This window comes from Vulpes lagopus, chromosome 18 (genome assembly GCF_018345385.1).
Source record: "Vulpes lagopus strain Blue_001 chromosome 18, ASM1834538v1, whole genome shotgun sequence".
NCBI classification, from domain to species: Eukaryota; Metazoa; Chordata; class Mammalia; order Carnivora; family Canidae; genus Vulpes; species Vulpes lagopus.
Genome location: NC_054841.1, coordinates 21,189,612 through 21,215,870, shown reverse-complemented (window position 1 = coordinate 21,215,870; position 26,259 = coordinate 21,189,612). Strand labels below are relative to the sequence as shown.

The 26,259-nt window shown below is 40.6% G+C and overlaps 1 protein-coding gene across 1 annotated transcript in view; it reads left to right on the top strand.

Annotated features, from left to right (window-relative positions):
* RPRD1B (regulation of nuclear pre-mRNA domain containing 1B) overlaps positions 1-26,259 on the top strand; it is a 52,517-nt gene that overhangs the window by 22,110 nt on the left and 4,148 nt on the right. Inside the window, exons 4-6 of the mRNA XM_041732630.1 lie at positions 93-205; positions 1,986-2,112; positions 8,385-8,560. Coding sequence (XP_041588564.1) covers positions 93-205; positions 1,986-2,112; positions 8,385-8,560 — 416 coding nt within the window. The remainder of the gene's footprint in view (positions 1-92; positions 206-1,985; positions 2,113-8,384; positions 8,561-26,259) is intronic.

The window sequence follows — 26,259 nt, the reverse complement described above, 5'->3', positions numbered from 1 at the left end:
TTTTTTTGCATGTGGCCCATTGTGCATAGCATTTGACTCTTACCTACACAGGCTGTCATGACCCAAATTTGTGCCCTTTTTCTTTCCTCTAGCAACAGAGGAGAAGAAATCTTTGAAGCGAACTTTTCAGCAGATACAAGAGGAGGAGGATGATGACTACCCTGGAAGCTACTCTCCCCAAGATCCTTCTGCAGGACCCCTCTTGGTATGTCAGAACTCCCAAGAGAGTAGGGCAGAGTGGTCTTGATGGGGTGACCGCTATTTGAAGATTATGGCCACAGGGTGGCGCCAGGGACCAATAGTATGGAATCACCCGAGGGCAACTCTCTGCACTGGGTGCAAGATCCACCGGTAAAGCTAGCCAGGTAGCAGGCTTGCCTTTGTCGTTGCATGCATGAGTCTAGATAGATGTATGTGTTATATGGTATTTGGACTTGACTTTGTTTCACTCCTAGGAGTTGAAAATATTCTCAAAGAGTAGATTTTTGTGAAAGGGTAGATAATGCTACAAAGACATTTGTCCTCTGCCATGGCTTTTCTCCTATAGCATGGTTTTTTTTATATAAGTAGACAACTCATTAGTTTCTAGGACAGTCGGTGTGGCAATAGCAAATTTTCTACACTATCATCTGTTCAAATATTAAAATGGAGCTGAATTTTTAATTATACATTTGCATTGTTTAGCCCTTCATATAAATTAGCTCATAAACTCGGTGGTTAGTTAAATTTTCCTGTTTGTTTATTACTTACTAATTTACTTACTGTCAAAGTGAGGCTAAAAGATTAAATAACTTGCCCAGTGTCTTTTTTTTTTTTTTTTTTTTTTATTTTTATTTATTTATGATAGTCACAGAGAGAGAGAGAGGGGCAGAGACACAGGCAGAGGGAGAAGGCAGGCTCCATGCACCGGGAGCCTGATGTGGGATTCGATCCGGGGTCTCCAGGATCGCGCCCTGGGCCAAAGGCCAGCGCCAAACCGCTGCGCCACCCAGGGATCCCTACTTGCCCAGTGTCTTAATTTGAATCTGGGTCTGACTGACCTCAGAAATTACTGGGATCTTTTACGTGGCCTCTCATTTTGCCTAAAACAGCTCTACTTTGTTATAGTAAGGCCCACATAATAGGAAGCGTGTCTGGTTTGTGTCATATTAAATTGAGTTAGATGGTGGATGAAGCGAAAATGGTGTTAGGCCATATAACTTTGCATTTGAAAACTTCCAAGGGGCCAGTCTGAATTATTAGCTTTTAGAATAACTGGATAACTGTACTGCCGTCTGCCTTGCCAGTTACTCCTGGATCATTATTGACTGGTGAACCTAGCAGCATTCATTGTTTTCTGAGGATTTAAAATTACTCTTTTTAGCATATGAAGTATGCATTCTTGGTTTGCTCTTTTCTTAGTCTTTTCCTCCTTTGTTTGTAATTAATGAGTTTGACACATTTAATTTGGGGAGTGGCTGCCAAAATGGAAACTGTCATCTTTGTGGCATTCATTTTATAAAGCAAATCCAAGAGAGAATTGAAGTAGGCAGTGTCACTTCATTTTATCAGCACGCAGTTGTTCAGCATCTGGTACATATGCTTTTATACTATACTGGAGACCAGAACATTTTGTATTAGAAGTTCTACATTATTTGAAACTAAGCAATATGAACCAGACTCCTTTTTTTTTAAGTTGCCAAAAACATGCTCTTTTGAAAAGTTGAAGATTTTTTCCCCCCCAGAATTATGTAGAATCTTCATGTTCTCTATGAATGTTAAGTCTTCATGCTATCGGCTTAGAAAAATTAACTTTTTACATTCTCTTAGAATCCATTATCCAGTCCAGTCACTGACTTCAATATAGGCGGTGGTACTAAAGACCCGTATTTTAATAAATATCAGGAGTGATCATTTTTAGGATTTGCCTCCACCTCTTTTAATTCTGGCTTTTTTAAATCCCCTACATCTCAATGGGCAGCATTGTTTGTGCTTTCATTGTACAGACTGAGGAACTGATCAAAGCTTTGCAGGACCTGGAAAATGCTGCATCAGGGGATGCTACTGTCCGGCAGAAGATTGCTTCTTTGCCCCAGGAAGTGCAAGATGTTTCTCTGTTGGAAAAAATAACAGGTGAGAAAGTAGTTTAGGAGAAAGGTTAGGGAAGAGGGACATCTCTCTAATGCATCAAACCCTAGGACATGCTTACATCTGCAGATACAAACTTCTTCTATGTGGTATTGGGTTTTGCAAACAGTGAAGCTGTTGAAATAGTCCATGCTTGAATAGTGATTCTAGGAACTATGCAGAAATGCTGAACTCTTAAGTAATGTTTGTTGAAAACTCAGGGTAAATTGTGTGATGTGGGGTAGCAGGAGAAGACATCAAATTCATAATCCTCTTAACGAAAAAAAAAATTATGATTCGGTGCTGTGTGATTTCTGCACTGTACACAGACACACCCCATAGATGATTGTGCCTTTAATGCCAAGAATACCAGGTGTATATTGTTAATCATGTTATTTTGCCCTCTTGATGATCACCACCACCAACCCCCCCCCCCCCCCCCCCCAGTTAAACAGGGAAGGACTTGTAACATTATTCCCACTTTATGCATGAGAAATTGAAAGGAAGGAGTGAAGCACGAACTAATATTTATAGAGAATGTTCTGTGCCAGATACTTCTACTCTTCATGATAACCTTTTAAGGTCACTGAATATATATCCCCATATTGCACAGGAGGAAATTGAGGCTTTGAGAGGTTAGGTGTCGTCAAGCAAGACTGTCAGCTCCATTTTCCCTGCATCTGTTTGCTTCATGTCTCTGTCCCATTTTGATAATTGCAATATTTCAAACTCTTCTATTATATTTGTTATGTTGATCTGTGATTAGTGATTAGGACTCCCTGAAAGTTCAGATGATAGCATTTTTAGTCACAAAGTATTTTTTTATTACAGTATATACATTTTTTTAAAACCTAATGTTTTTGCAGGTTTGGTAGAACACTGTAGTGTAAACATAACTTCTGTGTGCCTTGGGAAACCAAAAAACTGATTTGACTCGCTTTATTGCGACATTTGTTTCATTGTAGTGGTCTGGAACTGAAGCTGCAATATCTCCGAGGCACACCTGTATTTTAAAGGTAGCTGGGGAAAACGGTTCTGATGAGATGACCTTTGATCAGAGGCATGCTCCCCTGAAGATTAGGAAACAAGCTGTGAGGATATCTGAGGGAAGGAAGTACCCCCCAGGCAGAGGGTACAGCCCCAAGTAAAGACCTTCAGGTCAGGAGCCTGCTTAGCTGCAGGACACAACACAGAGGCTGTCTGAATCCTACAGGCAGCATTTGGGCTCACTTTCACTTCTGAGCTCCAGCACTTGGAGCCTACTGGATCTAGTCTGTAATCCTTCCACCTTTTCTCAGCCTCCAATCCTTTCTGGCCTTAACTTTCTTCACTACTCAGTGTGGTGAAGAAAGCGATTCTTCATAATTGCTCCCGTACCTATGCCTTAAATTTGGTTTTCTCTGTCCTCTTTGCTGTGGTCTTCTGGCAAAACCCCAGCTTTTCTCTTAGTTAAGTCCAACTTTTGAGGTTATTATAATGATCAGTTTATTTATTTATACTGTTAGAATCCTAGTCTACGGTTTGGCGCCTGCCTGTGGCCCAGGGCACGATCCTGGAGACCCGGGATCGAATCCCACGTCGGGCTCCCGGTGCATGGAGCCTGCTTCTCCCTCTGCCTATGTCTCTGCCTCTCTCTCTCTCTCTGTGACTATCATAAATAAATAAAAAATTTTTAAAAATTAAAAAAAAAAAGAATCCTAGTCTATAAAAATTGGGAGCAAATTAACATAAAACTAGCAATGTATGTGATTTTATTTATCTGTTTACACTGAGCTAAAAGTCTCATGTCTCCTAGCCTTTTTTTTTTTTTTTTTTTTAAGATTTATTTATTTATTTGAGAGAGTGTGTGCACACGGGAGTGTGGGCAGGGGGAGGGGCGGAGGGAAAGAGAATTTCAAGCAGACTCCCTGCTGAGCACAGCACACCGTGGGGCTGGATCCCAGGACCCTGAGTTCATGACCTGAGTTAAGAGTTGGACCTTAAAAAAAAAAAAAAGTTGGACCTTAATTGACTGAGCCACACAGGTGTCCTGCTTTTTTTAAATAAAAATTTTATTTTGATTTTTAATTGTAGTAAAATACACACAGTTTACAAGCTTAATCATTTTTAAGTCTACATTTCAGAAGCGTTAAGTACATTCACATTATTGTGCAATTTCCAGAACTCTTTTCATCTTTCAAAACTAAAACTTTATATCCATTTGTAACAACTCATTTCCCCCCTCAGCCCCCTGACAGCCACTATTCCTAAATCCAGCTTTTCTTCCTTTCCTGGACCTGCACAGCTGAGTCTGGCTGACTGGGAAAAACTAATAACGCATAAAGGCTGACTTGTCTTCCTACTTCTGTGGGTGAACACGCCGTTTTCTAAACCAGCCACCTACCTGTTTGCTAGCCCTGTTTCTTCTCACTACTCCAGGACATTGCTCCAACTTTTCTTTTTTTTTTTTTTTTCCTTTACTGGATCATTCTGTGTAGCATAAAAACATGACTTTTTTCTGACATGGGAAAATTTTTTTTTCTTGACCCATATGTTCCTCTAGTTACTACCTCGTTTCTCTCCTTTGTAATACAACACAAAATAGATGTGCCTGTGCTCATTTCTCCCTTTCCCCTCCTCCCATTCTCTCTTGATTCCACTTTAAGGCTGAAATTGCTCTTATCAGTGTTGTGGATAACTTCCATGTTGCTAAATTCAGTGAAGAATTTTTGCCCAGTTTTTACTTGTGTTCATCATAACTTGATCTTAGTGACATTTGGCCTAGTTAGTCATTTCTTCTCATTTGGTGCAGTAGACAGAATAATGATACCCCTGGCCACCCCCACCCCTCCATCCTTGTCCTAATCCCCAGAACCTATGAGTATATGATCTTATATGGCAGAAGGGACCTTCTAGATATGATGAAGTTAAGGATCTTGAAGTGGGAGGAATATCATGGATGATTCAGGTGGGCCCCATCTAATCACAGGGCCCTTCTGAGAGGGAGAGCAATAGTCAGAGAAGGAAATGGAACCCTGGAAACAGTCTTTGGAGAGATGTATTTTGAAGATGGAGGAAGAGGCCATGATATTAAATACTAAGTTAATACATTTGTGTTATTTTCAGCCACTGAATTGTGGTAGATTTGTTGCAGCAGCAGCAGAAAGTAGGACTTTATCCTAGCTTTCCTCTCCTCCTCTGGCAATGGCTCTTTAGTCTCCTTTGCTGGTTTCTTCACTCCTCTTTGACTTCTTAATGTTGAGTACTTAGTGCTGTAGTTAGTTTCACTGACAGTTCCTCTTACAAGTTTGATGACTTTGAATAATATTTAGACTAATAACTCCCTAATTTATATCTTCTATTGTTGACTTTTCACTTTAACTTGAGAGTCTGCTTAGTGTTACTAGTTGGGTATCTCAAAAGGCATTTCAAACTTGACCTGTCTCAAACCAAACTTCTTGTCATCTCTCCAAAATTCATTGTTCTCAGGGTCGTCCCCATATCAGTAAATGATCCTCTCATAATTCCTGTTGATTAGGACCAAAACCAGTATCTGACACCGGTATCTAACATTGTCACCACTTCTGGTGCTACCACCTGGTGCAAGTTGCCACCATCTTCACTTGGATTATTGCAGTTATTTCCTCTTTGGTCTCCCTGCTTCCTCCTTATCTCCCACCCCCAGCCATTGTTCTGTTCTCCACATAAGCAGAGTAACCAGAGTGATCTTTCCAAATGGAAGTTGGACCATGTCTCCCTCTGTTTAGAGCATTCCAGTCACATAGGCTTCTTGCCAGGCACTTCCCCCTTCTAGGGCCTTGGTACTTGCTGTTCCTCTGCTTGGAATGATCTTTCCCACATAGTCACATGGCTTGTTCTCGCACTTTCTCCAGGTCTTGGTTTACATACCATCCCAGTGAAGCCTACCCTCACCACCACATTTAATATCATATTTTTCCCTCTGAATGCCCCGGGCTTTCTCCTCTGCCTTTTTTTCTCTAGAATTCTTATCTATATTCTTTCTATTCTAACCTGAGAATGTAAACTCCTTTGGGGCAGAGAATTTTTGTCGTTTGTGTTCCCTGTTGCTCTGAGAGCCTAGAATGGTGTTGGGCGCATAATGGGAGCCCACATATTTGTTCAGTTACTTGGAAGGTTTAGGGTCTAGCAGTCTGATTGCAGGGGGTGAATTGCAGTGGTTGGAGAGGCGGTGGGCACCTGGAGTATAATCAGTTCTCCTTAAGGGTTCTGTAAAGGAAGCAGGGAAATGAGGCAGGAGCTAGAGAGTGACATAAGGACAAAGGTAGAGCAGCATGTTTGTATCCTGATGATAGTGGTTGTGGAGGAAGAGAAAGAAATTGAGAGGTGTGGGGAAGCACAAGGGACAGTCACAGAAACAGGATCTTGGAGTAAGCAAGAGGGAATGGAATGCTCGTGCACAAATGGAGCGCTGGCCAAAGAGGCACACAGCCAGTGGCCTGTGTAACTGGGCATGGAAGATAGCCACAGGTAAGTTCTTTGGAGTAGGCATCTAACTGCTGTGTTTTGACTGCATTTTTTTTAGTAGATCCTAAAACGATCACAGTTATTTTTCTGGGTCGTAATTATTTGTGTGAAGGAATTATCTCCCTTGTACAACTTAGAGGGTGAGAATTGATTTTTTTCTTTTAATCTTTAAAATTAGTGTTTTAAACTAAAACACTTGCTGTTTTTGCCATGGGCACTCAAAACATTATAATGTATTACACACTTGGCGGGGGGCGGTGGGGGGGGGAAGAGATGCAGTCAAACAATGACAAAGCCAAAACCAACCTCACCACTCCAGCTCCTTGTTCTTCGACCATACCACCAATCTTGAAGAATAAAGTTCACCGTCGTCTTTAATTCTCTGTGACTGAGATTGTCTCTTTCCTTTGTACTGTCTTTAGCTCACTCTTAAACTTCACCAAGAACATACTTTTGTTTCCCTGCTCCTAAGGAACCTGATCTTTAGCATCAGTCCTAATTAAGGATCTCTCAACAGTTTATCTCTTGACATTCATATTAAGAAGGTGTCTGAAAGTCAGGCAGACTGTCCAGTAGAGAAACTATGTTGGGAATTCTTAAATCCCAATTGCCTATAAGAATGCTGAGGTCTCTCACCTCTGATGACATACATTTATAGGGAGCAGCATCCTGTATCACTATCCCCTTTCTAGTTTGTTCTGTAGAGCTACTGGAAATCCCTAGAGCTCTTGGCTTCAAAACACTGATCTACTCTTTTGACCCTTAAGGACCTTTTTTAAAATGCTGTATACAAATTAGAGTTCTAATTTCACCAGACCCATGTGAAATTAATTATATCAGTTCTTTTCTAATACAGCTCATCTTTTTGTCCCTTCCTCTCATTTCCTAATGTTGAGTGCACCTTGTTCACCTTACCTTTCTTAAGAATATCCTTTCTTATACTTTGATACTTCAACAGTTTTTTTCCCAGTGAGTTAAAACCCATTAATTAGATGTGAAATCAGTCTGGTTGGTAATGACCAAAATTAAAAACAAAACAAAAAAGAATAGAAGAGGGAACACTTTGCACATAATAAGGATAGTATTGTTTTATGAAGCTTTCTTTTTATGTGTTTGCATAAAAGTGTATTTCTTACCGTGGGTCATGTTTTAAGAATTTGAAAGATTATCTGTTATTATGAGGCCCTTTATTTTGTTGAATGGAAGAAGAGAGCTCACCCCCAGGTTTCAAGGCTTAGATATTTATTTATAAGGGATAGACTCTTATAGGCCCATTTTAGAGACATAGTTTTGATACCCAACTCCTCTGCTAACTGCAGGATATCGAACCTGTCCTATAGCTTTTATTTGGTCTTAGTTTCCATACCCAAGAAATGAATGCTTGCTTTTGTATTTTGGAAGAATGTGCAAAGAATACTTAACAAAATAATATAAATGAAGGCGCTTTTGAGATTCTCAGAGGCAAGGAAAAATTATTTCATGTATGACCTTAAATATCTTTCTGTTTTATTTGTAGAGCTTTTGCAGGAATAGGCATTTAGAAATCCTTTGCAATGTTCCCCTCCTTATATAATTGCCTCACTTCAGGTAATTCAGAGATGTCCTGCCTTATTAACAGGAGTGAGTGCCTTTGGATTACTCTGTCAGCCAGTCCATTGTTTGTCTACAGGTTCTGGCTTATTCTTGGACTCTCTACATTGGGAGAGAAACTGTTAACCTCCCCCAGAAATGTTTGCAATCATGCCTGTGTGATTTCTATATTGTCTCTATTTTTTGGTCTCATTTGTACGTAGACAAAGAGGCAGCTGAACGTCTTTCAAAAACAGTAGATGAAGCATGTCTGTTACTAGCAGAATATAACGGGCGTCTGGCGGCAGAACTGGAAGATCGGCGCCAGCTGGCTCGGATGCTGGTGGAGTACACCCAGAACCAGAAAGATGTTTTGTCAGAAAAGGAGAAAAAACTAGAAGTGAGTACACGGTGAGACCGACCCAGACTCCCCAAGTTTCCCTCCCTGTAGTCCACAGTAGGAGGTTTTCACTGTGCTTTCACTGACACATCTTTTTGTCTTTTAAAAAATTTATGAGATGATAACATCTATCAGATACTGTAATTATTTGAACCGAGTTGAAAATTGAAGTCACATTTTTGTGTGTCCAAGAAAGAACAAACTGGAATGCAAGAAACAATGAAATCCTAGAGCATTTAGTATCTTGATTACTTTTGTTTGAAATCACATTAAAAAAAATTGTAGTTGAGGTTCAAAAAGACCAGGTGATTGACAAAACCAAAGTATGTGTATTTGGTAGTATTTGGAAAATACTTAAAATTGTCTTTCTTTTAGATTATATTGAGATTTATTTTTTACTTATATCCATGGTTAAGGTCAGTAAGTAGTCTGCCTATAAGCTTTGCAGTCAGTCGTAGAATTTCACAGTAATGTGTAGGGAGTCCAGTTCTCAAATTGTTGAGAAGGAACCAATTTCTACCCTGAATTGACATCAGTCTGAATGCCCTTAGGGATGGGCTTTAGAACTAGTTTCTCACCATGCATTTATTTGGCTTCTTTTTTAAGTACGTGGTGGTTCAATATCAGTGCTTGCATAACACATCCAGCAGAGTGGACATTTGGGAAGCTTTGCCCCAAGCTGCTAGTGGTTTCAAGGGTGAGGACAGTTTGAGCTGAGAATCAGTTACATATAAGAAACACCAGAGTGGTTAAGGGAGGCAGGGGATACTCCCCCTTCCCCACTCCAGCACACAAACACATTCTCTGGTACAGAGAGAGGGGAAACAGAGCTAGTCCTATGGCTGAGATGATGGTGTTTGCTTTTCCACAGTCACTGACTTGAGGGCAGAGAATGAGGGCACTTTTGATGCTGTCCTCACCTGCAGTGATTACAGGAGCAGGGCTGGGTGGTGGTACAGGCAACTTCATAAGCCAGCCTGGAAGTGGAAGATGGGAAATGGCTGTGAAAGTAGTATGGCTTAGATTTAGAAATCAACACTGACCAGAAATCCTAAAGGGAGTTTCACAGGCAGTACCAGACGGTCATTTATCTGAAATGCTCATCTTTCACTGAGGAAGCATTCTCAGCACTGTGCCCCGGGACTAATAAGAGAGTGTAATTAATGATTCTGGTTGTAAGTCACCATGCCATCTGTTGAACTGCCCCTTGGCGACACATTAAGGGCTTTCTCTGATCTGTCAGACATTGATTATCATGAGCAGCTGTTGGATGGAACGTGGCAAGCAACCATAGAGGACAGAGTCTTTGAGAAGGAGATTGGGTTGGTAGAGTGGATTAACTCTTTGTTTATTTCCCTTCCTCACAGTTGCACTTGCCTCCCTATGTTTCTTAGGGGATGATTCTGGTTTCTGTAGAACTAGTGGTTTGCAAGATGTCATGAAAGGTCATTAAGCAGAGAGATGGATCAGAGATTTGGGTCTGTTCTGTAGCTTTCCAGTCCAGATTCCTCTGCTCATCTGGGCTTTGGGATTCCATTGCTTAAGAATCAGGAGGCTCCCATCACTGGAAAGTACAGATTCTCAGCTAAATAAAGGTCCTTTTTTTCCCTCAAAAACCAAGTCTCTTAGCCACTTGAACAAAACCATTAGCTTCAAAATGAAGCTAAATTTGCTTAATTAAAAAAATCAAATGACTGAATACAACATAAGATGTTAAGAGCTGGCTTTAGTTCTTTACTCATGTTTGCTAAAAATGTGACTAGTCTGCTCTCTAGAATCTATAATTTTTCTCTCACATCTCTCACATAACAGACTGGTCTTACTTCCACCATACCCTTACGGTGATGGCAAAACTTGCAAAGTATATGATGCCACTTGAAAGATGATGGGTTACCAGTATGAATTACTCCAAATCCTCAAAGTCTTCTTGATGAGGACCGTCAAGTATATTTATTTCTTCAGCATTCACTTTTTTAACACTGGCAGTCCTTGTTTTAAAATTGCTATATCAGAATGTAAATGAAATCTGCTTTTATTTTTTAATCCTTTCATTGACATTAATGTAAGAGCATGCAATTCTTAGAACTCTGGAAATGTAATGAGTTGCTTGAGAGTCTGTTTTCTTCCCAATGTTCTAATTTGTTAACACATGAAGTCTGTCTGTCTTTCTGTCTTTGTTTCTGTCCATCTTTCTTTTCTTTCTGTCTGTCCTCTTTCTTTCTTCTTTGTTCACCTCTTCCTTCATGTAACAAGCATACCTTTTTGTCTTTCACTTATGAATCTTATGTTAGATTTCTGGGTGACTCCTAAGCTTTGGGGTAGGGAATATGATGATTCAGAGCCAAAGATGATTCAGACACTGGTATGTAGGAGAAGCAGTTTCAGCTCACAGAGAAAGATTGTGTTCTGCCCTCAAGGAAGTCATGGTGGCATAAACATAGCGGTGAACAGAAAACCAAACCAGGGGATGGTCCATAATGTAGATTAAGGAGACTGTTGGCAACTCTGATTGTGGTTTAAGGTCAACTGCAAACTTCCTGGAAGGCAAGTCTTTTTGTAAAAGGAAATAGCAGTTGAGGAAGAGAAATATGTTTATAAATGGAAAAGCCAAACTAGAACAGACAAATGAGTGAAAACAGACAAAAGACAGAAGGGGTGGGAGGGAAGTGCCACAGTCCTCCAATGGGATAGGCTCTGTGCTCTTTAAGAAGCTGCTTTTTTTTTTTTTTTTTTAAGATTTTACTTATTTATTCATGAGAGACACAGACTGATAGAGACAGAGACACAGGCAGAGGGAGAAGCCAGCTCCACGCAGGAGCCCAATGCGGGACTCGATCCCTGGGCCTCCAGGACCACATGCCTCCAGGACCACGCACCGGGCTGAAGGCAGTCGCCAAACCACTGAGCCACCCAGGGATCCCCGAGAAGCTGCTTATTTATTCATAAATAAAGTCAGCAAAGCCTTTGTCACTCAGAAGATGTCCAAAGATGAGCAAGATGTGTGATCTTTCCTCAAGGAGCTTACACTCTAGTGGGGGAAGAAACAGCAGTGAACAGGGAGTTTAGCATGTGAGAAGGAAGTAAGGAGAATATTCTAGCTCACTCTAAGTTGAAATAGACCTGGAGAAAATGCACATGTTAATAACACTAATTTGGTCAAAAGTTTATTTAAAATATGAGAGAATTATTAAACATATCGGCAGTTTCTGAACACCGTAATACCTTCAGCAGATCTTCCAGAGTCTGCTGGCTTACATGGTCTTATGCCCTTTCAGTACCAGGAACATAACTGTTTCTCAGTAAATACTTGTTTTCTGCATGAAATTACATCAGTCAGTGTAATCTTTTTCTATGAAGATATTTTTTTGTGTGTTTTGGTTTTTTAAGTTGCATGAAAAGTGGTTTGACAAATCTGATTTAATATGTGGTAAAGAAAGGTGACTTTTCATAGAAACTCCTATGGGTTTTTTCATAAAAAAAAAAAAAACACAGTGCTTTTTTCTCCTTTTAAGTAGAATTATGATTCATTTTGAGATGATGGGGTTTTGTTTTGTTTTGTTTACTTGTTTGTTTGTTGCTTCTGTTTCTGGATGTTATAATTGCCATTGGCCTACCACCTTTCCCTTAAACTCCAGGCAAGGTTAGAAGGGGGCTGCTTCAAAACTGTTGGCAATGCTTTCATCACAAACATGCAAAAACCTAGAAATGGAAAAGAGGGCATGTGGAAGGAAGCACAAATGGCAGCCTAGAGGTGGTTAAGAAGTGCGGAGGGTACAAAAAGTTAATTCAAAAAGGTAAAGGCCAAAGGTACCAGAAAAGCCTCCAAACTTCAGTTTTTAGAGCAAATGGAAGGTTTCTAATAGGCAGAGGTGGCTATTACCCCAGTTGTCTGTTAGAAGCTCATAAGCCATAATAAGAATGGGTTGGTTGGAGTTCCTGTCTTGTCAGTTTGGATAAAGCATGATGTGGATATGTTCCATCTGAGTGATCAGGGCATGTGGGGGATAGGGGAGGGACCGAGGGGAGGAATACAGATCTATATGTACAAGCATTGGAGAAAAAAAGTCAAAAAGGAGCAGGTACTCGCAGTTTTACTACCCTTAATACCCAGTTATTTTCATTCACATCATGATGTTCAGCTGTCATTTCTGGAAAAAAAAAGTCTTTGGAACTTTCACAGGAATTGTACTCAATCTCTAGATTGCTTTGGGAACTATTGCCATTTTAATAATCTCAAGTCTTCCAATCCATGAACACAAGATTTTTTCTATTTACTTAGATTTTTTAAAATTTCTACTGCAGATTCTTAAAAAGCATGTTAGAGGCCCACTTATTGCTGCATTTGACATTACAAAGGACCTATTAAGGTGCTATAAGTATCAGGGACCACAGAAGAAGCAGTAGTGTATGCCACCTTGTAGTAGGTGTGTGTACTCCCATGTTTACAAAACATGCATACAGACACATGTGTGCTAAGCAAAGGCACCAAGGCATAGCCATGACAGTCAGCTTCACTCTTCACTCAAAATGAAGTAGCACGTTGAGGCTTGGTTGTCTGGGTAAGTCATCAACACGGATCATTTAGCTGGACAGAACCTTAGACATCACAGAGTCTGACTTCCAAGTTGGTGAAGAAACTCAGACCCAGAGAAGGGAGTTTGCCACAGACCAGGAATAGAATCCAAGGCAGACATCTGGTAACTTTCCACCAGGTTTGTGTTTTCCTTTGTTGTTTTATTTTAAATTTGATTCCATTGGGTCAACAGCCGGAAGACATCCTACACAGAAGAGTAGCCAAAGTTGAATCATTTCAACAATCCCCAAGAGCCTTGTTTTAGAAAAATGCCATCTTATGTAGGGGGATTAAAATACTTGCGTGAAGCATTTCAGAGTGGCCCCTGAGAAGACCTTTCTAAGGTTTGGGACAGCTGACTGCCACTGAGGTTATAAGTACCCTCCTGGCTGTGATCGTGCATGCTCTGGGGAGGTGAGGGATGACTGACTCACTGAACTTGAGGGTGCTGCTGTTTCTCCACAGCTTGGCACCTCCTTCTTGGCTGTAATGAATACTCCAGAGTAGAACCTTCCAGTTCAGACAATACAGCTGGGAAGGGGGAAATGTCCCAGGATCTGACATCGCCTTGTGACTCTTCATATTTCTATTTACACTTTAGTTATAACAACTTGAGAAATTCTTTGGCTGTAGCTGAGGAGGTACTAAACCAAACTGATGGCCGTCTGTTGTTTTTGGCATCCTCGTCCCCCTCCCTGCAGGGTGCAGATGGTTAGAAGCATTTATTTCAATAATGGGATAGGCAATAGATGGAGATAGAGAGCTCCATTTTTGTCAGTTTTGGAGTAGATTCTTCTTTTTCCCATGATGTTCAAAGCCAGTATCTCATTGTCCATTCCAATAAGGGCAGATGGGAACAGGTGATCTAATCCTCATTTTAGATGAGAAAACAAAGTTCAAAATGTCTGAACAGTTCAGGGTCATAGAGGAAGTCAGCAAGGACCAGAACCCTAATCTCCTGACTCCTGACACTAGTGAACATCTATAGTATTCTTCTGGGAGTTTAGAGGCCCTGCTTAGCCTGGCCCCACCTGCTTACAGACCTCTACACTCACTGGCCTTCCTTAGCAAATGATTCTTTTCCTCCCTAGACTAACAGTGCTATCAGCACCACAGGCTATTCCCGGCCATTGTTGAAAAGGTCGGTCTGCTTACAGTGCTCAAGTGACGCCATGGAGGGTTCATAATCACATCCTTCCCTACACGGCAACCCATGGCTTGCCCATGGCTTTTTCACCCCTGCTTTGATATGGGAACCTCCACGTACTAGTTTCCTTCCAGTAGTTGGGGACTTTTCTTGAATTGTGTGGTTCTGCAAGTAATTCTGAGTTTAGAGGCTGCGTCTTTTAAGTCTTTCCATTCTTTTCAGTTGCTGCCAGCCCTTAACACTCAGATTTGCAGCCAGAGCTTTTCTATCTGTGAGAGTGTTTGTGTGCGTGCTTGTGTGTGTGTTTGGGTAGGTACTCATATGTGTATTCTTTTTATGTTACAATGTGAAAACTGTGATGTTTGTTCATCTCTTTTCATCCCAGAGGAAAATACCACATTAAAATCATTATAATGTACTTCACATACTTGGTGACCTAAGGGCATGGTTTGCCAACATTTGAGACTTCATATTAAAGAAGTGACGTGATTTCAAGGTTCTCCCAGCTAGAATTCCATACATTTAGTCATAGCATTGTTTCCATGTTTATAGCCCAACTTTTGGCAATTCCTCCTGTTTTCTAAAATGGTTCCATTGAGTTTAGGCCGGTGTGTGTATCACTAATTTTTCATATTTATAAAATACATATACATGTTAAGTGAAAACAGCATCTGGGCCCCTTGTCATTGCTTGCCTGCCAGAACATTCATTCTTATTCAACCGTTAGTTCTTTCTTTATTTCTGTTTTTCTGATTACAAACACATTACAGAGAAACTTAAAAAATAAGTATAAAAAATGATAATCTCACTACCCAGAGAAAACTTCATTTTGGTATGTTTCCTTTATTTTTTCCTCCAATTGTAGTTATTATTTTTTTAAAAGAGATTGTATTTATTTATTTGAATGAGAGGAGAAAGAGAGTGAGCTACCAGAGGAGGAGCAGAGGGAAAAGAACAAGTAGATGGTGTGGAGCCTGACACAAGGCCCACTGCCACAACCCTGAGAGCATGACCCGAGCCAAAACCAAGAGCAGGATGCTCCAATCTACTGAGCTATCCTGGTGCCTTTTTTCTCCAGTTTTATTTTTATTTTATTTTATTTTATTTTTTCTCCAGTTTTAAAATTAAAGTGATCATAATACATAGATAATTTTGTTATGCTTTTTTTTAAACTTTATATGATCATTTTCTCTTAACAGAAACCTATGTTAACATTTTAAATGGTTGCTTGAACACCTATAGTTGGATAATCAGTGATTATTTTTATTGAGCGTTTTTGGTTTTTAGTGTGGGTTTTGTTGTTGTTTTGTTTCGTTTTGTTTTACTTTGGGCTAACCTCCAGCTTGGATTAATTCTTTCCTGTAAATTTCCAAAAATGGATTCTGTGTGTATGTGTAGATGTCTTCTTTAAGTATGCTAGAGTTTATATACATTTCAAGGTCTTTGCCACTAGCATGCATTCCTGCCTTAGAAGTTCTTGCTCTTCAAAGCATCTTCAGCATTCTGTCACTTAATAGAGCTTTGGAGATAGGACATACAGATACCCATCCCCAAGTTAAGGATTAATCATTGTTTTGTGAAGAAATGAGCATTGAATAGTTTAATTAGACAAATAGGGCTCTCTTCTAGGTTTTAAGTTATCTGTTACATTTGAAACAGCTGTGGAAAATAGCAGTTACTTCTTCTTCTAACACTGACTTGATTGAGCATCACTTTGAGAGCAGGTTCAAATTACAGGAATTTGAGCTCTAGTGTCTAAATATCTGTGACCGAATGGATACATGTCATTTTGAGCAGAGATCTATTTAGTCTTTAGGAATGTTCCTACTAGTGTTAAGGTAGGCCTTCACCCACTTCAAGTTGCAATTTTTGTAGAAAGTACAATTGGATTGTATCATACTTTGTAATCTTGGAAGTTTCATCTCTGACTTTTTGTTTTTATCTTTATAAAATATAGGACTTGAAATAAGATTATAAAGTCTTTTTCTATTATTAGAGTAAAAGTGTTCATAATTGTAATCAGGAGTCAAAATGGAACCTGTGCAAACGAAGCCCATGAGCTCCCAATGGTGTGGCCTGCTTAATGTGGAGAGGTGAAGGTACTAGCTGTCATTATGATTTTGCAAGTCTCATTATTTGCTTTTCTCCCTTATTCAGATTTGTTAAACATCTTTAGGGAAAAGTATGGACATAAGATACTTAGAGAACTTGAAGCCGAGTAACTTTGCAATTTCAAACAACAGAAATTTACCAGCAGCCTTCTTGAGCATTCTTGGGGTTTGGATAGTGATTAATGGACTCAGTCTGCTTTTTCTTCAAAATGTCTGGTATGATGTATTTGGTGCTTTTCTGGGTCCTTTATTTTGCCCATCGTGTTTCTGTTCTGTGAGGCATAGACTTGCTAGGAGTTATTCTCATGGATGTCATTTACCCCAGTTATGATTCAGTGATGATGATCTGTAGTCCCCATTCCAGGCTTTTTCTGGCTTTCTCTGCTGAGACCAGTGGTCCTTGTAGCCTTTTATCATTATTGTGGTTTTCATTTATGAAACAGCAGTGTTATCCTCACCTGGGGCAAACAGGTCCTAACACTTGTCTAACCTGAAGTTGTTAGAATCTGCCTTTCTTTATCACGTGGAGCCTTCAGAGGCACTTTATTTCCTTTCTGTGCAAGAATTCTTCAGTAGACTGGCTACAGGTGCCCTTCTCAGGCAGCATGCTTTGCCTTTTTAATATTGAACAGAACAGCATTCACGTGAGCACACCCCCAACACTACCACTGTCCCTTTTTAATTACCCCATTTTCTCTCGCTGCCTTTACTTCTGAACCCACTGCAGCTTGGCATGCATATCTACATTCTCCTGCAGTGGGTATCTTCAGACTCTGCCACTACTGGTCTGGACTCAAAAGCCAAGATACTAATCCCACCCCCCCCCCACCCCCTTGTTTCCTTTTCTCTTTGTGGTCCTCTCTGTAGCTCGTAATACTATTCATTACCCTTTATGTGTTTTCCTTCTCTGCTTTCTGTATACCACCCTTGCTGTTCCAGTTTTATTTTGTGTGTGTCCCTAGTAAGCTTTTTTCCATCCTCACCATGTAAATATTGGTATTTTAGACTTTTTCTCATTCTGTCTTTGTGTTACACACTCGAAGTGGCTTCAGCCACCACCTGTGTGCCAGTGGCTTAAATCTAGATTTTTAGCCCAGACCCTTCCTTGTGCTTCAGACCTATATATCTTATTTCCACAGACACCTTACATGTCATATGACCAAAACAAACCATCCTCTTCTTCCAACCTTTCCTTTCCTTCTTTTTCCCTGTCTTGGAGAATGGCATTGCCATTCATCAGAAGCAGACTCCAGAGCTCATCTGACACTGCTCCCTCTTTGTCCCACCTCCCAGATGGGTCAGTCCAGCCTCCTCCTCAGCCCCTGTGCCACACCTCTGCCAGACAGCCTCCTGTTGCCTGAGTGCTCCATCTGAGTGGTCAGCAAGCCCTTGTGATTTTCATCACCTCAGTCCCTTCTCTACATCTCTTTCTCCATGCCCATCACCTTAGCCGCCAATGCCACCACCTCTCCCCTGCTTGCCTGTACTAGCCTCTTTGCAGACCACCTGCATTTGTTCCTATGTTTTGTAACTCTTTCTTCACATGGCAACTCCATGGTTTTTTTCAAAATGTAGCTCTGAGCAGGTCATTTCCCTGTGTAAACATTTAAATGGCTTCCCCTATTCCTGGAATATAAGCCCAGATCCTTGCATGTTCCTGCCACACGCTCCATGCCCTGCCCCGTGGCTTGCCTCTGCTGACCTCATCAGCCATATCTCTTGTCATGTTCCATTGCATTTTGTCTGTGCTGGCCTTTTCGGTCTCCCAACTTTACAAAATATGCTGTTCCCTCTGTTTAGAACACTCTACCGCCTTTCCTTCCCACTGGTTACCCTCACCTTGTTGATTCCTATTTCATCATTTATATTCCACATCAAACAGTATTTCTGCAAGACCCTACCCCCATCTCTACCCCATAAAACCAGGTTTCTTCTCTGTTCCCCTCATATGTACTGGCCTATCTCCCTGTCTTTTTCCTTCAGAGCACCACATGGTTATCCTGTTTATGGATTTGATTACTTCCCTGACCAGACCATAAAGTCCTGTCTGGGTTGTTACTCTTTCATCCCTAACCTTATACTAATGCTTGGCAGAGTGTCCTGATCTCAGGTGGCTGGTATGATTGCAGTTTGGTTCATCTCTAGGCTAGGTCAGACTATATTTTTGATGAGATTCCTTTCAAAATGGTGATACTCCCATGAGATCTAGGCTTTACTGCTTAGACAAATTTTTTCCTCTCTCTTGGCCTTTAGATTGATGGGACTAGGCTGTGGTATTACCTAGTTATAAAACTTTGTGACTTTTTATCATGGTCTTGGAGGTTGGGGGGCTTTTTTTTTTTTTAAGATTTTTTTTTTACTTATTAGAGAAGAAAAAAGAGCCCGAACACGAAGAGAAGAGAAGCAAAGGGAGAGAGAGAAACAGACTCCCCCCTGCTGCTGAGTACAGAGCAGCCCAATGTGGGGCTCCATCCCAGGACCCCAAGATCATGACCTGAGCTGAAGTCAGATGCTTAACGATGGAGCCACCCAGGCGCCCGGAGGCTCTTTCATTCGCTCAAACCAATTTCTAATAAAGGTGTTAAATTTTCAGGACATACTCAGATGACTTGTATGAAGAAAGATCTTTGTATTCCATTAACACTTCTCTTTTTCTTCAATTCTGCATGCCTTTTCTTAGCATGCAAATCAGGAAGACTAAGGACTGCTTATAAAACCATAAACATGGGAGTGGTGGTGGTGGTTCCTCTCGCCTTCAGATCTGCTGATTTCACATTGAACAGTTTATAGCACATGCCTGGTCTCATTCAAATCTGGCATCACCCCATGGTGAGGCATAGTTTCCATTCCCATCTTAAATGTAAGGATGCTTAGCTCTCAGCAAGGTGAAGTCATATGGTGCACCACAGGCAAGTGGTAGAGTAGGATTTGAACTTGGATTTTCCAACTTCGTATTTTCTGTTCTATCACAGCAACCTCTCTCTGGTGGGAGAGATGTGACATATCCTCAGTCTTTTGGAGGAACCAGGAAATATATTTCCTTCCTTTTATTTTTTTATTTTTTGCTTATGGAAAGAAATGGTCTTTTTATTGCTTGCAGAGAAAACCATATTCAGATGCAGCGCAGTAACCTACAGGCTGCCTTGCCCCAAGCAGACCTTCTGGCATTTAAAATTATAATCAATATCACCTAACATTATTCTGTGTGGAAAGTGCCCTTTAACCTTTCTACCCTTTGCTTCTCAGCTGCCCTCCAGGAAGGCTGGACTCTGTCAGTATTTGGCTCAGAAAGAGAAACCATAGGAAGGTGTGCATCTCTGATGTTTGTGCAACATCCGTAACCTAGTTTTCCATGAAAATGGTTGTTAAGGAAGCAAGTTTTGGGCTTTGTTACTTGCATAAAACTTAAGATTTTTAAAAAATAAAACTTAAAATTTTTAACATTTGACTTAAAAAAAAAAACACTTATTTTGTTTATTTTTTAGAGCTCAAATGGAGGGGAGGGGCAGAGGGAGAGGGAGAGGGAAAATCCTAAGCTGTCTCCATACTCAGCATGGAGCCAGATGTGGGGCTCGATCTCACAACCCTGAGATCATGACCTGAGCCAAAATCAAGAGTTGGACGCTAAACTAATTGAGCCACCCAGGTGCCCCTAAAAAAAATACTTATTATAAATCATAAATAGTTCTTGTACTTTAGTAGCATGGTTTTTACCTGTTTTTATATAATGAGGGAACCATGGCATAAATGTAAGCATATTTGGAGGACCCAGGTACATTTTTAAAATAAATCTCTATCTCTTTTTTTGTTGTTGTTCCTCCTCTCTGTTAATTAGGCTCCACGCACAGCGTGGAGCCCAGTGCCGGGCTTGAACTCATGACCGTGAGATCAAGATCTGAGCCGAGATCTAGAGTCAGACACTTAACCGACGAGCCACCCAGGTGCCCCAAAATAAATTTCTTTTTAAAGCATTTTATGGACATCTGTTAAATTGTAAATATTTAGTTTTATGAAGTTTGAAAACCTGTCCAGTCCTAAAATTGAATTTTTTTGTTAGTATCATTTTTATTAATTTAATTTTGTACAGACACCATCTTTTTCTTCTTTTCTGCAAATCCCTGTCAGAAGGGAGTTTTTGCTGCAGCAGTAGAAGCTCCCTTAAACCTTTTGTGTAGAGGGTCTTCTGGGGAGAAAAACATCCTGAAGACACTTTGTGGTATAATTCCAAGCTTAAGAAGTCCTGTCCCATTTGACTCCTCCAGTGGATGGGTTGGATTGCCCTGAGAACATTCCTCTAATTGTAGCCATTTTGTCATTTTCCGTTCTGGGAAATACTTTGTGTTTACCTTTCTTACGGGTTTAGTAATGGAGCTGAGAGGCCCTGAGCACTGGAGCTAAGCCACAACTTCCTCCTTTTCTCCTATCTTCCCCAGCGTCTTACTCAGCAGCTCCAGCCTTGCTGTGACACCCTAAAATGTATCATTTTAAAATGTTGCAGCTGCCACTGAGTTCCACGGGAGCATGGAGCCTGCTGGGGGAGAGGTGCAGATCAGTGATGGTTTTTTGTTCCCGCAAAGATCTTTGAAGAGAACTTAGAAGTGCTATTCTTATTTTCAGTCAGAAGATTTATATATTTTCCCTAAAAAACAAAAGAAAGAAAAGTACATTAATTGTGGTTTAAGTGAGGCTATGATTTCTAAGTGTAGATCCTGTGTGCTTTAGTGGTGAGAAGTAATAAGCCTCCTGGCAGGATGAAGGGGGCTGACTCGGGGTGTTAAATAATTTTAGGGTGAGAGTCAGCTTCCCCTTTCTGTTTGGCTCTCAGCCTTCATGAGATTAAGCAATCCTTTGACTTAAATTCAGTATGGCAGGTCACCTTTAAAACAGGGCCCTTCATAAACTGTTTCGTGCGTAATAACCCTTTATGACTCTTAATTGGGAGTAGCCGAGCAGTGGGTGATTTTTTATATACCATATGTCCTATAGCACAACAGGGCAAGATAAAGGAAAACGTGGGTCTTGATACTGGAGATCTTGTCTCATCAAATCGAGCCCCTGCCAGTGGTATTATTTCTAACAATTTTTCTTTTCTTCTTCTTTTTTTTTTTTAATGATTTTATTTATTTATTTATTCATGAGAGATACAGAGAGAGAGAGGCAGAAACATAGGCAGAAGGAGAAGTGGGCTCGCCACAGGGAGTCCAATGTGGGACTCGATCCTGGGACTCCAGGATCATGCCTTGAGCTGAAGGTAAATGCTCAACCACTGAGCAACCCAGGCATCCCTCTAACATAATTTTTCTTATGTTAATTTTTTTATGTAAATTTTCTAGCCAGAAAAAATAGATGTTTACATTTTGATCAGTATTTCTTATAGGAGTTGCTTAGAGGAGAAGCTTATAATTTTGTTTTGAAAATGAAATTCCTGTAGAAAGGTCATGGCAATGTCAGTCCCTGTCATTTCTAACCCTCTTATCTCAGAACTCATCTGCAGCATATCAGGTCTTGCCTGCTGCTCCTAACCAAAAAAGGCAAAGAATGTGGAAGCGTTGCTCCCTTTAGCCAGTTGTCTTAGTGCTCCATGATTGTCTGTGTTCGCACAGCATCAGCTGAATCCACAGGAAGCAGGGGGTGTTGGACACGTTTTCTACTGCATGATCAGAGCGTCTGTGAGGCAAGGTTCCAGAGCTTTGCCAGAAGCATAAATCCTAGGCATTATCTCAGAACTGCACACTGGGCCTCACCCTCTGTGTTTTAAACATTTCTTGGCAGTCAAATAAACCCAGGCAGTTTATCACAGGTGCCCACATCCTCCCCTCATCTCCTCCAGGATCCTGAAACAGAGGGTAGTGGCAGCAAGTCTAATAGAATCTTCACCTGTTTCATGGCTCTCCACGGCTCTTGCTGCAGTAGGTGCATGCAGCTGAATGGCAGCCCAGCCCACTTCGCCTCTTTCACCAGCGGGTATAAATTATGCATAATCAGGAAAGGAAGAGGGAGCTTCAGGACCCCTTGGATTTGCCTTGTCTCCTCTAAAGATAGGTAGTAGGGAAAAGGCAAATATCTGAAGATGGGCTACAGAAAAGAGACCCGGTGAGTTGTGATTGAGAGAGAGAGAGAGGGAGAAAGCCGACGAGCAGGAATGCTGCAGCTGTTCTCCTACTGCTAGAAGTCATACAGGTCCTGATCTTATACATTCCTGTTCCAGGCAGGATAGCATGTTAGAGGCATAGTCCTCTATTGTACACACATGTAAGGTATTTTAAACAAGGAGCGTGTGACCACCTTGCCACATCATTTCTCTAGCTGAGTGTGGTGCTTGGTGTACTAAAGAGGTTGTAGGGTATAGTGTACTTAAATGAGTTGGAGGATTGTGAACAGGTCTCATCACGTTGATTTTTGTGATACCAGGAAAAGAAGCTGGATTTCTGCTGAGGGCACAGTTTGTTACCTTGTAGCTGCAGAGCTTGTGGACCGAACTTTGGTTAGAAGACAAACTGGTAGGTTGAAAAGAAAGATTCTTGGGTTTTCGTGATCTGTCTCCTCTACCTGACCAGAACCAAAGAGAAAAACTGGAAAGGCAGCTAGTGAGGAAGTGCTGCCGCCCAACCAGGGGAGCCTGGCAGCGAGAGAACTTGAAGGCAAGTGAGAGTTGGAGTTGTGTTTGGGGGATAGTTTTGTTTGGGTTCAATCACAGTTTTTTTCTGTTTGTCCACAGTGGCATTTATAGATGACTTTATTTGGGAAAACACAATCTATTTTTTTTAAATAATTAAAAAGAAGAGTAAGAGATCAGTCTGTTACTACTGAATCTATTATAGGGGACTTAAAAATTATTACTATTCAGTTTGACCTAATGAGAGTTTGCCATGAATTCTTACCTGCTCATCTCTTCTCATAGCATTAAGCCATGCAAGTGTCCCAGCCAGGCCAGGTGCGTGTTTTCACAGTTTTCAAGGCAGTCTTTATCTGTATTTGGATGTTCAGAATCACCCTTGGCTGACGTATTTAGACCTTTTGGCTTCTCTTTTTAGGATGGTTTTAGGTTCACAGCAAAATAGGAAGGTACAGAGATTTCTCATATGCCCCCCGCCCCTGCACTCCCAACTTCCCCCACCAATGTGGTGCATTTGTTACCGTTGATGAACCTACATGGACACATCCTAATCACCCTGTGTCCATACTGTAGGGTTCATTCTAGGTGTTGTACATTCTGTGGGTTTGGACAAATGTATGATGGCATGTGTCCATCATTATAGTATTTTCACTACCCTGAAAGTCCTCTTTGCTCTGCCTATTCATGCCCCCAACCCCTGTCTCCATAGTTTTGCCTTCTCCAGAATGCCATATAGTTGGGCTCATACAGGTATATGGCCTTCTCAAATTGGCTTCTTTCATTTAATAATGTGCATTTAACATTTCACCATGTCTTTTCATGACTTGCTATCTCCCTTCTTTTTAATGCTGTATAATTGTTGTTTGGATATACCTAAATTTATTAGCCCATTCACCTACTAAACTTCTTGGTTACTTTCAGGTTTTGGTAGTTATGAGTAATGCTGCTGTAAACATTCAAGTGTAGGTTTTTGTGTGGCATAAGCTTTTAACTCCTTTGTATAAATACTAATGAGCATGATTGCTGGATCAGTTGGTAGAGTATGTTTAGTTTTGTAAGAAACCACCAAACTGTCTTCCAGAAGAGTTGTACCATTTTGCATCCCTACCAGAATGTATGTGAGTTCCTCTTGCACCACATCCTTGTCAACATTTGGTGGTGTCAGTGTTCCAGATTTTAGTCATTCTAACAGATGTGTGGTTGTATCTTGTTTTAATTTGCATTTCTCTGATACCAGATGTCCTTTTGCAAACATTCTCTCCCACTCTGTCTTGTCTTTTCATTCTGTTAACAGTGTCTTTTGCAGAGCAGAAAAGTTTTCATTTCTGTGCAATTGAGCTTAGGCGTTCTTTCATGGATCAGGTCTTTGGTATAGTATCCTAAAAGTCATCACCAAACCAAAGATCATCTAGATTTACTTCTGCTGTCTTCTAGGAGTTCTATAGTTCTGTGTTTTCGATTTAGGTCTGTTATTTGTTTTGAGTTAATTTTTGTAAAGAGTGTAAGGTCTGTGTCTAGATTTGGTTTTTTGCATGTGGGTATCTAGTTGTTCCAACTTTTTTTGTTGAAAATACTATCTTTTCTCCATTGTGTTGTCTTTGCTCCTTTGTCAGGGATCAGTTGACTATATGTGGGTCTGTTTCTGGATCTGTTCTGTTTCATTGATCTATTTATCTATTCTTTGGGCAAGTATTACATTGGCTTGATTACTGTAGCTTTATAGTAAGCCTTGGAGTCAAGTAGTGTCTGACCTTTGAATATTGTGTTGGCTATTTGGAGTCTTTTGCTTCTCTATGTAAACCTTAGAAGCCCTTTGTATTTACATAATAGTTTATTGTGTTTTTGATTGGGACTGCATTGAATCTATAGATCAAGTTGGGAGGAATTGACATCCTTACAGTATTGAGCCTTCCTATTCATGAACATGGAATATCTCCCATTTATTTAGTTCTTTGTATCAGAGTTTTGTAGTTTTCCTCATATGGGTCTTGAACATATTTTGTTAGATTTATACCTAAGTAGTATTTCATTGTTTTGGGTGCAAATGTAAATAAACTCTCTGCTTTTTTAATCATTTTCAGTGACAGTTCCACTTTCATCCTTTCTGTAGTGGGTGCCCTCCTAGGCTCATGCACCTGCTCTGAAAGTAGAAATCCCTATGGAAAGAGTAACCCAGGGGCATGAGGAGGTATATACAGGTTCCATCAGCTTCAGAATAGCCCAGAGGGAGGACTTTAATGAGGAACATGTTTCTCTTAATTAAAACAAAGTTACTTTGATGATACTTAGAATAGGATAGCTGCCTGAGCATGATGAGATACTTTCTCCCAATCAACCTACCCCCCAAACAGGAACAAATGGGTTTTTTGTTTTGTGTGTGTTTGTCTTTTGAGGATTACCTGGGAGAGGATTATTTGACTTAAGGTGGTATCTAATGAGATCAACTGCCTTTTGTTTTAAACTCAGATGGACTTGCTAAGTTAGTGTGAGGGTCACCCAAGAGTGCGAACCTTGGATTCTGACCCCAGCTCTGCTCACTAAAGGTCACGTGATCTTCAAACCAGTTCTTAAGGAATTCTTTCCATCAAATTCCTCTGTAGTTGCCAAGAGGTGGCTCCAAGTCAAGGTGGCTTTCATCTATCAGCTTTGGTCAGAGGATTTGAGCAGGGAGCAAGGAATAACTGTTTAGTAACGATATTTTACCCTGTATGTACATGGAATTCTGAAGAAGTTAATTAAATGAATCCATGTTCAGTAATAGAGAGTTGGTCTTCTCTATTAATTTCCCTTGAAGTGTATAAAACCAAAGAAGAAAAATCTTTGCAGAGGGAAGTGCAGGGAACCTTGACATTTTAGATCCTCGGATGTAAAATTAATTTTCAGTTTTAAGAATGAAAGCTGATTATTTAATGTGTGCTTGTAGTGTTATGTTTAAGTATTGCTAATTTATTGGGCAACTGTTGGACACCTGCTGTTTACAGGGCACTGCTGGTCATGGTGAATGATGGATAAAGCAGGGTCCAGTCTTAGCTTCCTGAAGCTCACTAGTTTGATGAAGGAGTCATTATTTATAATTTACATATATCATTATTTTAGTTGTGTTAAGTCTACAAAGGAAAGAAATGGGATGCCAGGAAGGCTTACTTTCTTCCCCTGTCTTCATCCAGTGGCTTGTGTCAGCTCTGATTTTAGGTGGAAGCCTTGACTGATGTGGACACAGAGCCTCCCTGCCCATACTACATAACTCTTCTC